This window comes from Mytilus edulis, chromosome 11 (assembly GCF_963676685.1).
Source record: "Mytilus edulis chromosome 11, xbMytEdul2.2, whole genome shotgun sequence".
Lineage (NCBI taxonomy): Eukaryota > Metazoa > Mollusca > Bivalvia > Mytilida > Mytilidae > Mytilus > Mytilus edulis.
In genome coordinates, this window is record NC_092354.1 from 60,178,737 (window position 1) to 60,200,520 (window position 21,784).

The window sequence follows — 21,784 nt, forward strand, 5'->3', positions numbered from 1 at the left end:
GAAATGTAAAATTCTCCATTAAAGTATGAAGGAATTAAACAAAAACGCAGAGTTTAACTACATGTACAAGTTAGTATGACCCTAAATGAAGCTGACTATCATGTTAATAGATTATAGGAAGATGTGGGATGAGTGGCAATGAGACAACTCGCCATCCAAGCACAATGTATAAAAGTAAACTTTTATAGGTCAACTTACGATCTTCAACACAGAGCCTTGCTCACACCGAGCAACAAGCTATACAGTATGCATCAACCCCACGGGTGCCACATGTGGAGCAGGATCTGCTTACCTTTCCAGAGTACCGGTGACACCCCTTCCCCATTTTTGTTGGAGTTCAGTTTGTTTAGCCTTTAGTTTTCTATGTTGTGTCTTGTGTACTGTTAATGGTCTGTCTTCTTCTTTTTTTTATCCATGGCGTTGTCAGTTTTTTTTTCGTTTACTTATCTTGGCTTTCAAAATGTTAGGTTTGATTTGTTGAAGGATGATTAATAAATAAGCGTTTCGGACGCTTCCGAAGTTGAAACTTTCCTTTTATTTTTTTCGAAATGTGTTTGCGCTATTTGATCATGGTCGATAAACGTTAATCAAAGTTTGAAAGTTTAAAATTAAAACCTTACATTCCCAGCACGCTTTTAGACAGACTTGACATGCACCTGTCAGCATAAATAGTTCAATTACACTTCTACTCTATTTCATAAGTGAACATGTGTTGAGTTTATTTAGAGAACAAAAATGACGCTAGACGTAAAATATACAAAAACTATTGTTTTGGTTAGTCTAATAAATAAGGCCGTTAGTTTTCTCGTTTGAATTGTTTTACATTGTCATTTTCGGGGCCTTTTATAGCTGACTATGCGGTATGGGCTTTTTTTATTGTTTATAGCCGTACAGTGACCTATAGTTGTTAATTTCTGTGTCATTTTGATCTCTTGTGGAGAGTTCTCTCACTGGCAATCATACCACATCTTCTTTTTTTTATATATATATAAAGCCAAACAAATACAAGGTTTCGCTAGCATTGAGGACCCACAATTCCAAAATAATGTGCCAAATATACGGCTAAGGTAATCTATACCTGGGATAAGAAAATTATTAGTATTTCGAAGCAGATATTGAACGTGTTTATTAAAGTATTTTGTGAAATAATATTGGAATGGGTTCTTTATTTATCTTGTTCAATGGGGTCAATCAGGCATCTTTTTGATATTCAAACTTTAGCCTTGAAGATAAAAGTTTATGACATTCCAACTTCAGTCTGGCAATATATAGTTTTATTTAGAAGTATTAGACATTGACATGGAAAATAAAATGAACACCTTTTAAGTATAGAAATGTAATGCATTATCAACAACTTGTGTAATATTCCATTGCCATTTTTATCATTGTATAATTGAGCAGTTCATTTATTAACTTGGTGTTCACTTGTATAAATTTGCATGCATTGGTCAGAGGTTTCGCTAGCTATAAAACAAGGTTTTATCCACTATTTTCTACATAAGTTACTTTAAAGGTGTTTTTTTTTTTTGGAAAAGTGTCCCACAGACCTCTGTGCGTTCAATTGCATAAGGGTTTATTTTTTCTGATAAAGGTATCCCTACAAAAAAGCTTCGAATATATTTGTGTTATAAACTGATACTTTAAATCATCGCCATATTCTGTGATGCTAATCAGAAAGTTTCTGTCCTTCAACTTGGTTTTGAAAGGTAAATAATTTGATTTTGCAATACTCATTATTTTCATTTATTAAAAAAAAGTGTTTTCCCTGTTGAGTTTTTGTCGCTAAAATTCATTTACACGTTCAAGTGTAAATGTTTTTTTTAGAAGCAATATCAGCACATTTGTTGTGGCATACTTGACGTCATATATTTGTAATACTATTTCATTTACACATCTAATACATTTTCCAAGGTTCTTATATAACATGTATAATTTAAAACAGAGCTATAGAAAATTCTTCATTCATTTTTTAAGACATCATACAAAAACAAAGATTTTAAACTATAGTGTTTTTTGGTAGCATGATCAGCACACACATCTGTTGTGGTATACTTTACGTCAAACGTTTGTAATACTGTCTTTTACACATCTCATGCAACTTCAAAGGTACCAACATAATTTAAAAGAGATAAATGTGTAAAATTCTCCATTAATGTATGAAGGAATTAAACAAAAACGCAGAGTTTAACTACATGTACAAGCTAGTATGACCCTAAACAAAGCTGACTACCATGTTAATAGATTATAGGAAGATGTAATATGAGTGGCAATGAGACAACTCGCCATCCAAGCACAATGTATAGAAGTAAACTTTTATAGGTCAACGTACGATCTTCACCACAGAGCCTTGCTCACACCAAGCAACAAGCTATACAGTATGCATCAACCCCACGGGTGCCACATGTGGAGCAGGATCTGCTTACCTTTCCAGAGCACCGGTGACACCCCCTTCCCCATTTTTGGTGGAGTTCAGTTTGTTTAGCCTTTAGTTTTCTATGTTGTGTCTTGTGTACTGTTAATTGTCTGTCTTCTTCCTTCTTTTAGCCATGGCGTTGTCAGTTTTATCCGATCTATGAGTTTGACTGTCCCTTTGGTATATTTCTCCCTTTAAAAAAACCGGACTTAATTCATTGCGTTAACGCGTTTATTTTATAGCTAGATCCTGACAAGCGTTTCGGGTGCTGTAATATTTTCCATCAATTTTAAATTTGTGAAGTTTTTTGGTTATAAATAATCCTTACATATGTATTTAATGTACTTTAAATGGAAAGAAAAATTACAAACAGTATATCATATAAGTTTAAATGGGTCTTAGGCCAAGTAAGGCTGAAAGTAATTTAGGGTCAATTTAGGCTGTAGCACATATTTACATTTAAAAATGCATACTGAAGCTATAGGAAATAAAAAATGGTGTCTTTTTCATCATTTCTATACTCAGGTTACATTATACAATAGATATGAGCACACAAGAATTCTTGAATTCAACTTTTTTTGCAGACAGTATGGTCAGATATCAACATTTTTCAATTTTTAGTGAAAAACTTGCATGCACTTTTAGTCGCAATAGGCTTATATTTGAACCACTAGCTATCCTACAGAAGAAAAGAAAGATATTATGTGAAATGAAACAGACACAAAAGACATTATAAAGTGCTTTTTATACAAATTTAGTGAAATCTTTATTATGGACTTCAACTTTTATGTACCAAGCTCCTCACATTTAACTTGATCCAAACAGGGCGTTAGACGAGGGTCATTTATACAACATATTTTGCACACATTATCTGAGATAATCATCTTTTCTGTAGATTCAAAGTTCTCAAATGAGTTATACAACTGGATTAAATTATAGAAACACAAATATTGACTCATGAAAACCTGTCAGATAGAAAGTCAGAATGACACTTGTGCATCAAAATTGAAAAAGATTTGAAATGCTCATTTTGACCATGTAATGCCAAAATGGGTAATTTTTGAAGAATTTCTATCAAATAAAAGTGTAAATCCTTTAGTTTCATGCTATTTGACATATTGAAACCATTTAATCATTCAGGGAAGTTGCCAAAATACAGATTCTATTTTTCGTGATTTCACCTCTTAGGTCCGAGAACACAGTTATTTCGTAGTGCATTTCTTTTAGACAATAAATGGAAATAAAAAGAATCCCACCTGCGCTTTCTCAATAATATTTTTACAGTGTTATGTACTACTTTTGGGACAAATTATATCAAAATTATAGAAAACTTCATCAGCTCTAACTCAAAATATGGACAATTTTATGCTAAGGGGGTCTTGAAATCTTTTGACAGCTTCCGAAGTGCTAATTTTTAACCTTTTTCAACTGGACCAAATCACTACTTTACTTTAAAATTCATTACCCAATTTTTTTGACAGTATCATTTCATCCCTTGACTTACTATTTGAGGCATTAAACATGGAGAAATACATTTGGAAGGGGTATAAACAAAATTGGCAAGTAACACACTGTCCACACTAGGGACTACATTGGTGGACAACGAAAATCAAGGGACGATAACTGTGTACTCGGACCACATGTACACATTAGAAAGGAATAAATAACCCAATATCCAATTGCCTGAAGCAAACGTAATCAACAACACATTTTTAAGGTATTTTTTTTTAAATGTTCTCAAGAGCACGTTTAATTCTATGAGGGTTTTATTGGTTCTGGTAAAGGTATTTCTAAAAAAAACGCATTGAATAACTTAATATCAGTATACATAAGTCTTATATAACTAACATCTCTAGTTCTCGATATATCATCTGATGCCATTTAGAAAGCTATGTCCTTCAACTTATTTTGAAAAGGTAGATTTTGCGATAATCATTATTTTTCTTATATATAAACGAGTGTTCGCCCTGTTGATCTTTTGTCGCTAAAATTGAATCTCACTTTCAAGTGTTAAGTTTTTCAGTAGCGTTATCAGCACATTTGTTGTGGCATATTTGACGTCAAATGTTTGCAATACTATTTCATTTACACATCTCATGCATTTTCCAAGGTTCTTTTATATTTTAAAACAGAGCTATTGAAAATTATTCATTAATTTATAAAGATATCAAACAAACAAAAAAGATTTTAAACGACATGTTCAAGCTAGTATGACCCTAGACAGAGCTTACTATAAGGTAAAGTCCCTGTTTGTTTATATTTCATATAGTTTTCTACGAATTAAAACGTAACTGGCTTTCGGTTGAAAAGGTTTTGGCAGTTGGGGTGATGCAAAACGACAGACAAAAAAGATTTATTTTTCATTTACACATTACAAAGAGGTTCGAATACAGTGCAACAACTGTTTATAGAATCCTAACCAATCCGATGGATTAAATGTCTGTAATTTTAATCTGAAATTCTAGGTATGCAAGTCTGTTTCAACCCTGTATCTTTAAACTGCATAATCAAGAACAGAACAAATTGACGACTAAGCTGAAAGATCTTTTTTTTGTCGTCTGTTGCTTATTTATTGGCTTTGGTCTACAGAAGTTTGTAAATTACTGCATGTTATCATATGCTTCGAACTAGCATGCCAGTATTAGTTGTAATACTGGCGAAATATCCATGTGTGTATAGAAGTTAACCTCGTGTCCGCCTTTAAACGTTCAAGACTACAATGTCTTTCTCAATTTAAAGTGCGTAATTTTGAGATTCTTAATGTGTTTTCAAGAATATGTGTCTATACATCAACCGAAAGAATTATAAACTCAAATATCTGACGATGTGATCGTTTATGTTTTAGTTGGTGTAATTGCTTAAATTGTCAGACAAGTTAAAATGTATTAAATTCTTGTATTTACATGTGATGTAACTAAATTCTATTTATCACTTCATTCCAACAACTATGTTCTTGATTTCTGAAATGCTGTGTTTTTCCCACAATTTGATATTTTGTATCCATAGTAATAAACAAAATACTACATCGTGAGTGAAGTAAATACCAATTGTGTATATAGATGAAATAATTGAACAGTATCACTTCAACAGACAACAGAAGTCAGTTAACTACTCTTAAACCTTATTTGATCATAAGTACACACGAGGCCTACCTTATAAATAGTATCACACAATGTACTAGTAGCTGAATATGTAAATTAAAATGTTGATACTTTTATTTAGAGCTTGTTTTTCTTGATATCGATGAACTTATATAACTTTAATCTGGACTGTAAGCTGGACATGATGCAAGAATCAACAAAGACAATTATTCCTCACCTCACAACAGTTTTCGTAAAAAAACCCTTTAAAACCCTGTTTTATTCAAAAGAATTTTTAAAATAAAGAAAATAACTAATTTTGTGTGATTGCATAATTTTTTTATGAGAAACATGACCACCAAAGACATATTATGTTGATTGAAGTGAGAGCAAAACAATTCACCATAATGTCTTAGACTAAACCCTTACCTATAGGCTGTTATAACCGTGTCCAACAATTCTATAGAAAACACGATATATGTCAAAACATTAATAAAAAACCCCGAAATCAACGCATCGTAAAATGCAGACGGAATTGAAATGACTGATAAGATTGACAGGAGCCGAAAAAAAAATTATTCAAAAGACAAAGACGCAATGGGTCATTCTTAACGTGTTGGTATTTTTGATAAAAACGTTAATAAACATTAAAATGTCATAGTCTTTTATATACTTAATTATATAAAAGTACACTTTCAACGGCATTAACATAAGACGGCATCAACTGTATAAGAAAGGAAGAAGCATATGCAAAATAAAGATATCCAATACCAAAATGATATAAGACCATAAGGTTTCGTTATTCAATAGCAACGATTTAATTCAGCAAATGCAAAATCAGCGTTGTATAGGATGAATCAAGCAAACAAGATATTGCTTCGATGTTTAATTGATAACCACAATGACTAAATGTACTTAAGGTGATACCCAACACTTTCACTAAAATTAATTTGGCTCGTTTAATTTTCATAAAATTTGGACAATGTATTTACTTTGACCCTCTAACAAAAATATAAAAATTTCAAAAATTTTGAACCAACCGTTTTGACAGAAAAATTACACTGGTTATATAGCAGTTTGACAAACACCAATTTTGATCATTGAGAAGCTTTACGTTCCCTTTACAACACAACGTAATTTAAACGTTTAGCTGACTTTACACAGTTATCTCCCTGTAGTATTAGGTACCACCTTAAGGATTATGTACCCTTATGTTGATTCAATGCTAAACATATGGAAATTTTATAAAAAATCCACAGCCTTTATCCTTGTACTCTCATATTTGGCAATTTGGTGACTGATAGATATAGGAATATTGCATGCAGTGCTAGCATTTATTTCCTAAAAACAAGTTTATTAATGTAGTTATTGGCTAAGGATGTTAGCTACTCTGTTTAAAAATATCAAGCTTTTAAAAAGACTGGTATAAAATGATAGTATATACATAAAGAAATTAAAAAAGCAGAAACAAATGGAGGGTCCGTGTGCTCGTTTTTGAGATATAAGCCGTTGAAAATTTGGCAGGAAATAATTCTCTCTAGATTGTTCTTACATTTAACATTGGCATATATTTTGTTTAAACAAATACGAAAAAATAAGAAGGATTTAATAAGATTTTGAAATATGGCTTATTAAACTTTATATAATAAAATTATGAAAAGAAAAGTAGGGTTAAATTATTTGAATGGCAATACATGGATAAATAAAGGCAACAGTAGTATACTGCTGTTCAAAACTCCATGGACAAAAAACAAAATCGGGGTAACAAACTAAAACCGAGGGAAACGCATTAAATATAAGAGGAGAACAACGACATAACACCGAAACGTAACACACACAGAAACGGACCAAGCATCAGACAAAACACCACGAGAATAACAAATATAACATCAAAACCAAATACATGAATTTGGGATAGACAAGTACCGTGCCACGTCTTATCTCAATTTCTCAAAAATAAGAGAAAACACAAACGACTTAACGTTAAAATGCAACACACACAGAAACGAAACCAGAGGATTCCAAAAATCTGGCAAAATTTAAAAAAAAACAGAGGAGCAAACATCCTTAAAACAAATAAAAATATGGACCAAATCAAGTACACCTTTTAGGGTGCGCTCGACCTTAATGACTCAGTACGAGATATTTTGAAATTTACTGGTTGGTTAGAACATTTTGAAGAAAATGAATACTAGCACATCATAGAAAAGCAAGTGAGTAATCTATGTTTCAAATTTTATAACCAAAATCTATGTATTAAAGGCTGTGGATTTACTATAAAAATCTTGGTTTATTTGCCACAAAGTACTCTTTTTCTAGTAAATGCAATGAAACAGTAAATTACTATGCTTTCCATCAAGTTTCCTCTTGGTATATGTACTAAATGGCCTTTCTCTATTTTTCATTATATCTGTAGTTTTGATACAATTAAAGTTTGAAAAATTCGTACACAAATGGCTACAGAAGGGGGTCATAAACCTTAAGGTTAAGGAACAATATATATACATTTTTGAGATCTATAATTATATAATAGTTCTTGAAAAACTGGTCATTATCGTGATATATGGACTGCCCACAGGACAGTGGTATTGACTAAGATAGTGATAATGACTGAGCCGAAGGCGAGGTCATTATCGCTGTCGCAGTCAATACCACTGTCCTACGGGCAGTCCATGTATCACGATAATGACCAGTTTTTCAAGAACTATTATGTTTATTTCATTGAGAAACTATGTTTTGAAAAATTATCATAAATTCAAAACGCCTAAAGCGAACTCGAGTAGTTGTACGATTTCTATAGTAAAGAGTGAAGACCAGTCGCAGTAATACTGCCATTCATTTTAGTGCGATTTTTCAGTATATAAATTCTTAATTAAGTTCTCTTTAATTTTACATTTAACGAAAAAATATAATTAACAATTCAACAACTTAAATGTTATATTAAAAACAGTAACATGTTTTATAAAAGGTACATCTTTCTAATCAGAGAAACCACGCCCCATCGGTCATTAACAGAGAAACCACGCCCCAACAGTCAATATCAAACGGAAACCACGCCCCAACGGTCATTATCAGACGTAAACCACGCCCCATCGGTCCATATCATGTCAAAGTTCATTAACGACCGGTTTTCTGGTCCGTTTTGTTCTGTTAATGACCGATGGAATTTATTACTGAAGATTAATGAATGTCATGTGACCCCTTTTTATCCAATAAGAAAATCTTATTCTCAACCGATATGAAATAAAAGTAGTTATTCAACCATTTATTTTTTCCTATTAGTCTTTCTTATATTAGCACTTTTAAATGAAATCCATTTAACACGGGTTTTTATACAACTTTATATTTTTTTCATATTGTGTTTGTTATGGCGTTCTCATAACAATTCAAACATTGAAAAAGGACAATGTTCTGCTGCAATTAATGCTTGATAAACATTTTGAAAACAAAACAAACAAAACGATTAACATAGATAGTAAAAGAAAATGCAATATCAAATAAAAGTAACAAGCTAAACATATTTGAATGAATAATTTTAATGCAATAAAATAACAAACTGTTCCCATTGCTTGTTTTTTGTCTCAAACGTGGCACGAATTGTCTCCAGTAGAATTACTTTGTCAAATTGTACCTTGTGTCTTCAAACGTTCATGAGATCGAGAAAAATAACATGTGTACCGCCAACTTAAAATGGTTATACATAACTCATGCTGATACATAAGGAAGAGGGTCGCTAGAAATTCAGTGGCATGCTATGTGTTCTTTCTTCCATCAGTCTCTGTGCATAAGTTCGTTGTGTAGAATGTTTCACCATAAACTAACATATGTCGAAAAATGGTCTAAGACAACTCAGTGTCTATAGTCTTTACCTTCTGTCCAAATCATTTATGATAGATTCAAGGGATTTGATCAAACACGCATTAAAGCTGCAGGTTTTAAGTCTCCATATATTCGTTATATGTTGATGAGAGTTACTCTTCGTCCAAATCAAAACTGTCCCAGATCATTTTGTTGTGACCTTTGATCTTCTTCGTCTTGGAATCTATTGTAATCACAAGTCCTTGCTTTTTTAACATTGTGATTGTTGCTTTACATTTTGAATGCATGGCATAAACTAGCGCTGTTCGTCCTTCGTCGTCTGTTGCATATATATTAGCTTTGTTCTCCAGTAGTTTGTGAATTATATCAAGCTTTGTGATGATATCATCTTCGCGTGCTTCAAATTTACACGCCAGCATCAGTGGCGAAATACCCTTGTTAGACGAGAAGTTCACGTCGTGTCCTCCTTGTATCAAAATGGTTGCCAATTTAAACTTTCCGGAGTCCAATGCCTTCATTAGCTTGTTTTCCATTATCGATGTATAGTACATAATTATAAGACTCTGATAGTGTTTTATCTAGAAATGAGTTTTCCATCACTCGTCTCAATCTTTTATAGTAAAAAAAAGAGTTAATTTATATTGAATTTAGTTAAAGGTTAGTCACAGCGTCAGCTCAACTAGAATTGGTGATTGGCTAGATGTCAATGTGTCTGTAAATTTATGTGATGTACGATATCAAAGACCAGAATGCAATCGACCTTTATAAGACCTTTAAATAACTGTTTTTGAAAGTCATTTATTTCCACGAAATTTCGCATTTCAGCCTTGATCTTTTTCACGGAAATATATTTGAATGTCAGAAGTGAATCAAAGTAATAAACTAAGATTGAAAGTAACATCTGAGAATAATGTACAATACTAATAAATTAAGAAGTGTTCATGCACTCAAATAGGAAATACTAGTCTGATTTTAAATATATATAGATATAAGATTGTTTGAATGCATCATCATCTGAAATTTCTGACGGTAAATTGGTATTGTCATTGTGTTCGTTTGTTTCCTGGTTCTGTCATGTTTTACTAGTGGAACTGTTCTTTGTAGGTCTCCTGCAGTCATCTTGATCTAAACATCATATAAAGGGTCAGCACAATCATTAATTACGGGGGCATTCAAATAAAGAAGATATAAACCAGTAATAGTTTAATTTTGTCAGCTTGAATTAACATTTAAGATACATAAATAAGTATAATTTACACACAAAATATTCATATAATACAATACAAAAGATGCACATACGAATAATCTAAATAAAGCGGGCCTTAAAGAAATAACAAAATGCGCAAACTTCACCATTTGTTCACAACTGCACATTCAAAAAGCAAATTTTAAAATGAGTTTGGGTGGGTGGGTGAAAATTTTACGTCTAATTCGAACAATTTAAATCAAATAATAAAGATTTAACATAACAGTGCGAGCAGGTTTCACTCACTTACTCATTTATTTACATTTTATACCTTAAGGCTACCCAGTTAAATTAGCAGGTGAATTTCAGCCAAGTAATTACTGGTTTTTAAATTATAAAAACAAACCCATTAAAGTCAAATTCAATTTTCCAGACTTACTATGGTATATTAAATACTGTTCAAACCACTCGCTTGCAGTCAATCAGGACTGCTCGCTAGCTGGTTATACAAGTATCGTCGCTGGGCTTCTAAAATGTTGTAAAGTACAAATTTTTCAAGAAAAAAATATCTCACAAACAGGCTTTGAAAATTTTGGCAAAATGCATGCTTCTAAAACGTCGTATGTGAACTTGAACATTTTTGTAAATAGCAGTGAAAAAAAAACTTTGACATTTTTGGATTATCCAAGAACTTAAATTATTTTCAAGAAATAAAGAAATGCACATTTTTTTTTGCCATAGCCATTCTACAACGATTTTCAAGTTTACAACATTTTGAAAGCAAATTTTACAGACAACTGACAGTGGCAATTTTGTAATATGTCTTATTTCACACATTTTGATTGGTCTAAAAAGTAAAATCACAAAAATACTGAACTCAGAGGAAAATCAATTCGGAAAGTCCATAATCACATGGCAAAATCAAATAACAAAACGCATAAATAATGAATGGACAAGAACTGTCATATTCCTGACTTGGTACTGGCATTTTCAAATGTAGAAAATGGTGGATTGGACCTGGTTTTATAGCTAGCTAAACCTCTCACTTGTATGACAATCGTATCACATTCCATTATATAGTCACCGATGTGTGAACAAAACAAACAGACACAATAGTTAAAAATGTCAAAAATAGGGGTACAGCAGTCAACATTGTGTTATTATCTTAATCACTATAAAAACAACAAATGTAACGAAAAAGCACAAAAAGGCATACATCAAATTAACATCCTCATTTTGATTATATTATACGATTTTATTTGTCTATGTAAAATGCACCCATCAAGGAAGGAAGATTAACTGTATGCTATTTTGAAATACCAAAGATTTCCTCCTGCCCAGACCATTGGTGTCAAAAAGTATGTTTAGCCAAAACAATCATATGCGACATTTTAGAAGCCCAGTGACGGTATAAACATAGATTAAACAGTTTAATTGTCTGCAAGTAATTTGTCAGAAAAGTACCGACTTAACCGAAGTGAGCAAGCCTGTTAATTGACTGAAAGACTGTAAATGACCTTAACATATATCATTCAGATTTCAAAGTGCTGTCTTTTCTACTTCAGGAATAGATTACCTTAACCGTATTTGGCAAAACTTTTAGGAATTTTTGGTCCTCAATGCTCTTTAACTTTGTACTTTATTTGGTCGGTTCAACATTTTTTATTCGAGCGTCACTGATTAGTCTTTTGTAGACGACACGCGCGTCTGGCGTGTATATGAAATTTCAATCCTGGTATCTATGATGAGTTTATTTCAGACCAATATGACTGTTTTGGAATAACATTATTATACTATTGACATATAAACTGAATTTACATTACTTTTTAATTTTATAATTGACAATATTTTGCTTATGCATGTAAAACATGTTGTATTAGAATCATAAATGTTGCACTCATATCCTCGATAGCTATAGCAAAACAATAATTATTTAATAAAACAATACTTTAATATGTAAACTTTGACTAGAACACCACGTATATCAATTTCCCGCTCAATGGAAATATTTAATGTATAGCTGGAGCATATTTTCGAATTCACGTTGCTGGTTTTGTCAGTATTCCTCGGCTGATGAATATATATTGCTAAAAATAGTTTAAGAACGCAACTTACGCTTGCCCTAGTGCACGAATGAAATTGCTTCGTTCTTTCCATTCTGAAAAGAAACATATGGTTTATTTCTTAACTTCTGTGTTTTCTGCAGTTCATTAATGTATATCTTTAGATAAAAAAACTCTTACCTCAATATCTTGTGCTAAATAGACTGTCATTATGTATGTGAATACAATTTGTTTCACATTAATCATTATATGTCAGTGGAACAAAAAAGTAATATCACAAAAATACTGAACTCCGAGGAAAATTCAATCGGAAAGTCCCTAATCACATGGCAAAATCAAATGACAAAACACATCAAATGAATGGACAACAACTGTCATATTCCTGACAGGCATTTTCAAATGTAGAAAATGGTGGATTGAACTGGTTTTACAAACGACAGAAGTGGTCACCAACTCTTAGTTGTTACGCGTTAACTACTCTTAATCCTATTCCTATTACTTAAAAACATCTAGTTAACATATACCTCTGATTATAAAATGGTGATTAAAATGTTAGCACCGTTATCTTGAGCAAATGTTTTAAAAAGTTACAATTGTATAATTTAAGTTTTTCATGACACTGAAACAAATAAAAACAAAAGTTTTTTTTTCAAATTCAAAGCAACAGTCGCCATTTAAGATCTATGTTCGATCTCTTTTCAACTAACGACGGTTTATAAATTAAAAAAAAGATATGGCATATTTGTAAAGCAGGAAATTGAACACAGGAGTCAAATGATTTGATGAAAGCAAAATACATTATAAGGTCATTATGTAATCTGCAACAATATGCAAAACCAATTATGCATAGCTGGCTCTAAAACGTCTCGGCAAACACAAATATGACACAATTCAAACAAAAGTTAACTAGTTACAGAACTTTAAACTAAAAACAAATATGACAGTCAACAATCACTATCAACTACTTCATAACAGGGTCTTGGGACACACAAATTACGAATGTAGACGGGGTAATATAAGATTCAGAAGTTTTGATATGATTCCCCGTGAGACTATTATTCACTAGATTTCAAATGATGAAGATCTCAGTATTTCATGTCACGCCTTTAAAATTGAAAACAAAATGCATTATAAAGGAACCCGACATGAATATTGTGAAAACACAAACTACAAAAATTAAAATACTGATTTTTCACAATACAGTTAAGGAAAAATATATATGACATACATGAACCAACGATAAACACTGAACTTCAGGCTCTTCACTTGGTACAGTTTTGACAGAATGTGACAGAGTTAAACATGTTTATGAAAGCTCATCCCTTATATAACACGGGACAGTGGTGTAACAGCACAGCATCAGACAAAACTCGGGATTCCAATGGGAACCAATTGTGCCCCTCTTCTTGTGTCTGTATTATGATGAGGCTGACTTCATACAGGAACTTCTTAGGAGAAAGATAATACGTGAGAAATATCCTTCAACTTTACTTTCCGCTATCATAGCTATATAGATGATGTTCTGTCATTAAATAATTCAAAATTTGGTGACTATATTTAAGGCATCTAATCCATCGAACTAGAGATAAAAGGTACAACAGATACAGTTACGTCTGCCTTATATCTTGACTCACATCTACAAATTGACATTCGGGGTCGATTGAAAACAAAATTTTACGACAAAAGAGATGATTTCAGCTTCACAATTGTGAACTTTCCATTTGAATGTATCAACATTCCAGCAGCCCCTGCATACGGAGAATATATCTCCCAAATAACCATATTCCTGGACTTGTATTCCCTAACATTATTTCCGTGCTGCTCATAAGGAAGCTATTAAACCAAGAGTGACAACTGGTGATGTTGTAATCATCCCTTCGTAAATTTTACGGACGCCATCACGAGTTGGTTGACTTTTATGGAATAACCGTTTCACAGATGATATGGGATATGTTCGTTATGTCTTAACTAATATACACTTACCTTTTTACCACGAATTTGACCTACCGAATAAAACTTTTTGCAGGGTTTGTAATAACATGAGCAACAAGACGGGTGCCACATGTTGAGCAGAATCTGCTTACCCTTTTGGAGCACCTAATATCACCCCACTTTTTTGGTGGGGTTCGTGTTGTTTAGTATTTAGTTTGCTAGGTTGTGTCTTGTGCAATATTATTTGTCTTTTTATTTTTAGCCATGACGCTGTCAGTTTATTTTTGATCTATGAGTTTGACTGTCCCTCTGGTAGCTTTCGTCCATCTTTTGAAACCGTTACCGTTAAAATAAAAGGTTTTGTAAATTTTATGCCTTCGTACGGCATTTTTTTGGATGTTTTTTACTAGGTGCTGATTAATATGAAACTTCAATTTTCACTTTTAGGATCTCGTTCAAAGACTGGTTTTTATTAAAAAAAAACAATTCTGATTCCGCTAAAACTAAACCATTTGCAAACCAAAATTATGAATATTGACAATCATTATTGTAGACAAAACATTGTGTTCTTTAGTTTTATAATTTGGAGGGAAAGAAAGGTATTCTTTTTTGTTAAACATATGTATTTAGTACTTTAAGTAAACCAAATGTTTATGACTTTCATCATTATTTTACTTTGATGTCATGATAATTTGTTATAGTCGACCAAAAGTATATAAATTGAGACATGTTAAAACAATTCTCTTAAATTAAATTGATGTTATTTTTTTATTTCATGGTATTGTATAGCTTTAGCCAGGCCATTGGTTTTCCTGTTATAGTCCAGCCCCTTCTGCCACTTAAACTTGATCGTATTTACCAACAATTTATTAAGACCCCAAGATATAAACAAAATACTTCCGAGACCCATTCTTTTGTACAGTTTTGTATAAAGATTATGGTGAATAGCAGTTCTTGCAATCATTAATGTTGGTAAGCTAGTAAACCCAACTCCGACCATCACGCAATGACAAGTTACTTTCATTTTCATGGGAGGGAAGCACTGTTTAACTGTTACAAGATATTTCATTTTACATACTTCAAGTAAGCAGTGCTTATCTAAGTCATTGACCCAAATAAAGTATTGACGAATATTATTGTTGGAGTATTTCGTTCTATCGAAAACTCAAAAGTAATCTGTAACACCTACATGTGGTTTCTTGTTACATTGTGAGCTAGACATACAAAAATATCTAAATAAAGATAACCCAAATTTATTCTGTCAAATTAATTTTACTAGTTTGAAATTTTGAGGTCCCAGGGGAAAAACAGAAAAATCCCCAAACCACTGATTTTAAATACGAAAAAAAGGGTTTATTATTAAGGTCTTCTGTGTAGCTAAAAAATAACCGTGCTAAGTTGAATTAAGGAAAAAAAGACGGATTCTAGCAGTCAGTTGTATAATACATGCCAGAGGCTTATGACTACAATTTATAATAAAAGATATTATTTTTCTTGTCCTCATCTTATGGCGTTTAAAAATTTCAACTTGTTCGATGTGTTTGTGCATGTGGATTTGATTTTGACGAATGAAATTTCTATATTACCGAAAAAGTATTACACCAGGATTTTCGTTATCACAAACTAGTCAAAATATTTACTAAATGTCATCATCAGAACAAGGGCGTCGCCCGAAAATATAAATCAATATGCAGATATGTTATATATTCAGGTATTTTACAACTAATTTTGTATTGTAGTACTGTTTACAAAACACACAAATGTCGGCATTCACCTCAAAAGCTTATAAAATTTTATAAACATACGTATTTAGAAGGAATATTGTTACAATACTGTTGTCAGGTCATAAAGTTGGGGTATTACAGAATTTAATTATAAGTTAAATCTATTAGAACTTCGGGGCATATATTTTGACCTTTGAAAAAGTAGTACTTCACCAGAGCTATCCAGATTCATAAACATGTGGTCATAAGTAGTTTCTTTCCGAGAAAAATATGTTTAAAGACATATCAGCTTATTTTCAAATTGTTGAAATAAAGATTGTTGAGCAATTTGATAATTTCAACTTCTGCTAAATGGTAGTTGAATTTCTAGTACCGTTGCGATCATTTGAATTATGGATATTGTCGTTCTGACCCCTAGGCTTTGAATGTTTCAATGTTATAGATATTATTGAACTACAAAAACCCTTCAAATGAACAACTTTTACTTAATATCACATAATATTTGAATTAGATAACTGATATCACATGTTCTTGACATATGTTTTGATGATATATAGAAAACTTATTATCTTCCACTGGTAATTGAAAAGTGAAAAAGTCCGATTTTGCGATAAATTTTGCGATAATCATTATTTTCCGTTTAATATTCATAAAAAAACGTTACCCTGTTGGCTTTTTGGTGCTAAATTTTTATCACACTTTCGAGTGTAAAGTTTTTAAGAAGCCTTTTTAGCACATATGTTGCGGCACACATGACGTTAAATATTTGTATTACTATGTCAGTTACGCATATTATGCAAGAAAAGTAGTTTTTAAATACATATACTTCAAACGAAGATGGCCCTATTTAAAACTGACCATTTAGTTTTTTTTTTTATATAAAAAGTTCATATTTTGTTCTACGTTATAATATATTACTGGCTTAAAAGTTTTAAGGATTTGGTAGTCAGTATAATGCAAAATATTGAAAATCGTGAAATTCGCATATGAAAGAGGTTCGGAAATAGTTAAAACAACAGCTTTGAACAAATCCGAAGGATATAATAACTATGTCATTTTGTTTTTTTTTCTTTGGTTACATCTTCTGACATCAGACTCGGACTTCTCTTGAACTGAATTTTAATGTGCGTATTGTTATACGTTTACTTTTCTACATTGGTTAGATGGTATAGGGGGAGGGTTGAGATCTCACAAACATGTTTAACCCCGCCGCATTTTTGCGCCTGTCCCAAGTCAGGAGCCTCTGGCCTTTGTTAGTCTTGTATTATTTTAATTTTAGTTTCTTGTGTACAATTTGGAAATTAGTATGGCGTTCATTATCACTGGACTAGTATATATTTGTTTAGGGGCCAGCTGAAGGACACCTCCGGGTGCGGATATTTCTCGCTGCATTGAAGACCTGTTGGTGACCCTCTGCTGTTGTTTTGTATTTGGTTGGGTTGTTGTCTCTTTGACACATTCCCCATTTCCATTCTCAATTTTATGATAAGTAATCTGTAAGCTTGAACGTTTGTTTCATCTTTGTTTGATTAAACTGGTAGCATACATAACCAGGAACAGACCAAATTAACAACAAATAAAAGATATATTTGTTTGTAGTAGGTATTTACTCTATGAAATTAAATACTTTTGGACTTTTATATTAATGTAATAACGGACTTGATTGAAATAAAGATATAACAAGATGTGTTATATGTATGAGTGCCAATGAAACAACTCTCCATCAAAGCCACAGTTTGTAAAAACTAATATAGGCTCACATCAAACAGCAAGCTATAAAGTGTTCAACTTTTCGAACAGTAAACCCAACAATCAATACTATAAAATAACGAGAAAATATTTTCCTGAATTTTTTTTTATAGATTAAACGATTGCATTTCACCAGATCACAGCTGTGTATTTAAACCCAAAAAGAGCGATGTGATAACGGGTCGACATCCTCAAGAGATAACACACGTTTACCTGGGTTGAAACCTGGAACGTATCTGAACGTAGTGATTATGTTATGGTGCATTCATCATGCTTCTTGTATATACATGTAGTGTAAGATAAAGTTTTGCTTTTATCATTCAAAAGAAAATGTGGTATGATTGCCCATGAGAAATCCCTCCACCAGGGACTAAAATCACATTAGAAGTTTTGTGGTGTGGATATTATAGCTTGTTTTTTGTGCACTTGTTTAAACTATTCATTTATGGAATTGTTATCACAAAGTCCGTTTCTGAGGGAGAGGACAGGGGGTACCCTTCTCCTTTCTCCTACCCCCGTTCTCCTTTCTCCCATTAGAATAAAACATCTCCTTTTGAGATATGTTTTCTTGAAATATTAGATCAATTTTTAAAGCGAGAGATATTTTATTTTTTCTCCTTTCTCCAACTTTTTCTCCTTTCTTCCAGCCTTTCTCTCCTTTCTCCTACCCCCTTTCTCCTTTCTCCCACCCCTTCCTCCTTTCTCCTACCCCCTTTCTACCTGTTTCTCTTACCCATGTCCTCCCCCTCGTTTCTATGTTCATTGGAGTTTGTTTTTTGAGCATTTGAGTTAGTATGTTGTTTCGTACTGTTTCCTGTTATACATGTTATTGTTGATGTGTTTTCCTCAGTTTGGGTCTTTGACAATGGTTTGTTTCAGTTAAATCGATTTATGGCTATTTAACAGTGGTACACTACTATTGCCTGTATTTCCTCTTTCAGTTTTTGATTTTGTTGATATGTTTGCAGGGTTAAATGTAACTGCAAGGGGTCATCGTTACAGATATGCGAACATGATCAAATGATTCCCAGTTTTGTAATGTATTGTTTAAAAAGATCTAGTTTATAACCATTTAATATATTACTATTTGATATTTTCTTTATATCCGTATGATATTTATATCGTGTAAAAAAAGCATGTATGGTAATCGAAAATGCAACTCCTCTAAACAAAATTCAGGATTAAATGTTTTCAGCGAGACCTGTTCTGATATTATAAATCAATTGAAAAAAAAATATTAGAATATTGCAATTTTGTTGAGGTGAGAACCCATGTCAGATTTGGTAGCTGACTTGGGCTCTCATGTGGCGGTCCAGGGAGACTGGTAGTGATTGGGGGATTATTTCACTCGGCCCTTGCTCTGGGCCTGACAAGTTCTAAAATTTGCAGGTTTGGAAAATGTGGTTAGTGGTAACGGTGGGGTCTACAGATGGGTGACTCTGGGACCTCCTCCACCTCATCTTATAGAGGGGAGGCCTACACCTGCCAACAGGTGGGGCACTAATAACTGGAGCATTGGTAATAGTGTTTTCCTCGGTCACTCCCCATGGTAGGTGGTGGTGTAACCGTGTTTAACTACCAGGGGTTTTATGACACTATGTCAACATAGGTCAGCTGATAGCCATAGTGTATAGGTAATCGGTAGTCACCCTGGCGCCTCAACAAAATATTATAAAATACTCTGTAGCGAAAGTAATGCCACAAAGTAAAAATGTATATTCTAGTCATGAAAATGTAAATACAAGTTGGTGTAATAAAATGTATTTTTAATTCAAAGGATTGTTTTTGTATAAGTTGTAAATGAAATACAGAGGATGGAACCTCTACACAAATGAGTATAATATACAGAAAGTCTGTACAGTATTTTAATTTTGGTATTTGTGATTTACAATTAACAACACACAAAGAGAGACAACTCTAGTTTAATATTTAACATAGTTTAGAAAATACGTCAACAACTCTTGATCGTTGTTCTTCGTCTCATTGTTATTCGTTCAGTATTGATATAGGGTCTTCTTATATGAATATTGCAATTAATAGAGATTATAAAAAAATTATATTTTCAATAATCTGGTTTAATTCAATCGAATATTTGTGTGGGTGTGTGGGTGTTGCAGTCTGTAGCTCATTGCCATATTCGGCATGGCCATTTATGGCCCTCGCAGCTTGAATCAGAGTTTTGGAATTTCCGTATCAGCTTGAATTAGAATTTTGGAATTCCCGTATCGGGCACTTGTTAATTTGCTGTCGACTTGAAAGCAGGTGTTTCACAAATAAGTTAAACTATTTAAAACCCGCCCACCCTCCCTATGAGAATAGTTGCTGCTGTTTTTGTTTTATATTTTCAGGCACTTGTTTGATGTATTTGATTGGAATATTATGGTTACCAGTATGCAGGCTGACCTTCATAGTATTGGACCAATACAGGATAATTTCGAATAAACTTGCGTTTCTATGAATTGGACATTTCAGTTATTCAGCACTTTTTAACATATTATGGACTATTGTGATTCAAGCATCCATAATTAATTTTAGTTTTTAGTAATTAACAATTTTAATAATTGGAAAGAAAACAAGACGTTTTTTTAGAAATTAATCATCTTCTACTATCCTTAGGCGCAGAGTCAATTTTGAATGGGGGGAGGTCCAAGGAGACTGGTAGTGATTGGGGGATTATTTCACTCGGCCCTTGCTCTGGGCCTGACAAGTTCTAAAACTTGCAGGTTTGGAAAATGTGGTTAGTGGTAACGGTGGGGTCTACAGATGGGTGACTCTGGGACCTCCTCCACCTCATCTTATAGAGGGGAGGCCTACACCTGCCAACAGGTGGGGCACTGATAACTGGAACATTCGTAATACGAGTTTTTTCCTCGGTCACTCCCCATGGTAGGTGGTGGTGTAACCGTGTTTAACTACCAGGGGTTTTATGACACTATGTCAACATAGGTCAGCTGATAGCCATGTGTATAGGTAATCGGTAGTCACCCTGGCGCCTAAACAAAATATTATAGAATACTCTGTAGCCAAAGTAATGCCACAAAGTAAAAATGTATATTCCAGTCATGAAAATGTAAATACAAGTTGGTGTAATAAAATGTATTTTTAATTCAAAGGATTGTTTTTGTATAAGTTGTAAATGAAATACAGAGGATGGAACCTCTACACAAATGAGTATAATATACAGAAAGTATGTACAGTATTTTAATTTTGGTATTTGTGAATTACAATTAAAAACACACAAAGAGAGACAACTCTAGTTTAATTTTTAACATAGTTTAGAAAATACGTCAACAACTCTTGATCGTTGTTCTTCGTCTCATTGTTATTCGTTCAGTATTGATATAGGGTCTTCTTATATGAGTATTGTAATAACACAGAATGCATGCTGTACATCCATTTCACAAATAAATGTTTCATTGTTTGTGTAAAATGTTAATACATATAAAGTAGCACATTACTATCTGTGTTAAAAGTCATTTGGTGTGATTATACTTGTGTCCTGGCTCTGTCCTTAATATATGACACGATAAACAAATAAACTTTACGAAATGTTTAGTATGTTAATAATTTATATGTCATTATAACTAACTTTTAGCGATGACTTTTAATTTTCACTTTATGATCTTTTATAACACCTCAAAGTCTTAATGGATAAAAACAGGTTTATATGAAATATGTATATTCACCATTTATCAATGACATTTTGCTACTTCATTTTTGATATTAACAAATATATAAAATAAGGGGTAACTTAAAAGAGAAATAAAGATTGTTGAGTAATTTGATAATTTCAACTTCTGCTAAATGGTTTTCGACAA

The 21,784-nt window shown here is 32.6% G+C and overlaps 2 protein-coding genes across 2 annotated transcripts in view; one reads left to right on the forward strand and one right to left on the reverse strand.

Moving 5' to 3' along the window:
- The window catches only part of LOC139494445 (uncharacterized), a 251,359-nt gene that overhangs the window by 123,056 nt on the left and 106,519 nt on the right, over window positions 1–21,784 (forward strand). The gene's annotated exons all lie outside the window — the stretch shown is intronic.
- LOC139494444 (ankyrin repeat domain-containing protein 34B-like) lies at window positions 9,465–9,845 on the reverse strand. The gene has a single exon (XM_071282606.1). It carries the CDS (start codon window positions 9,843–9,845, stop codon window positions 9,465–9,467), a length of 381 nt encoding a protein of 126 aa, XP_071138707.1.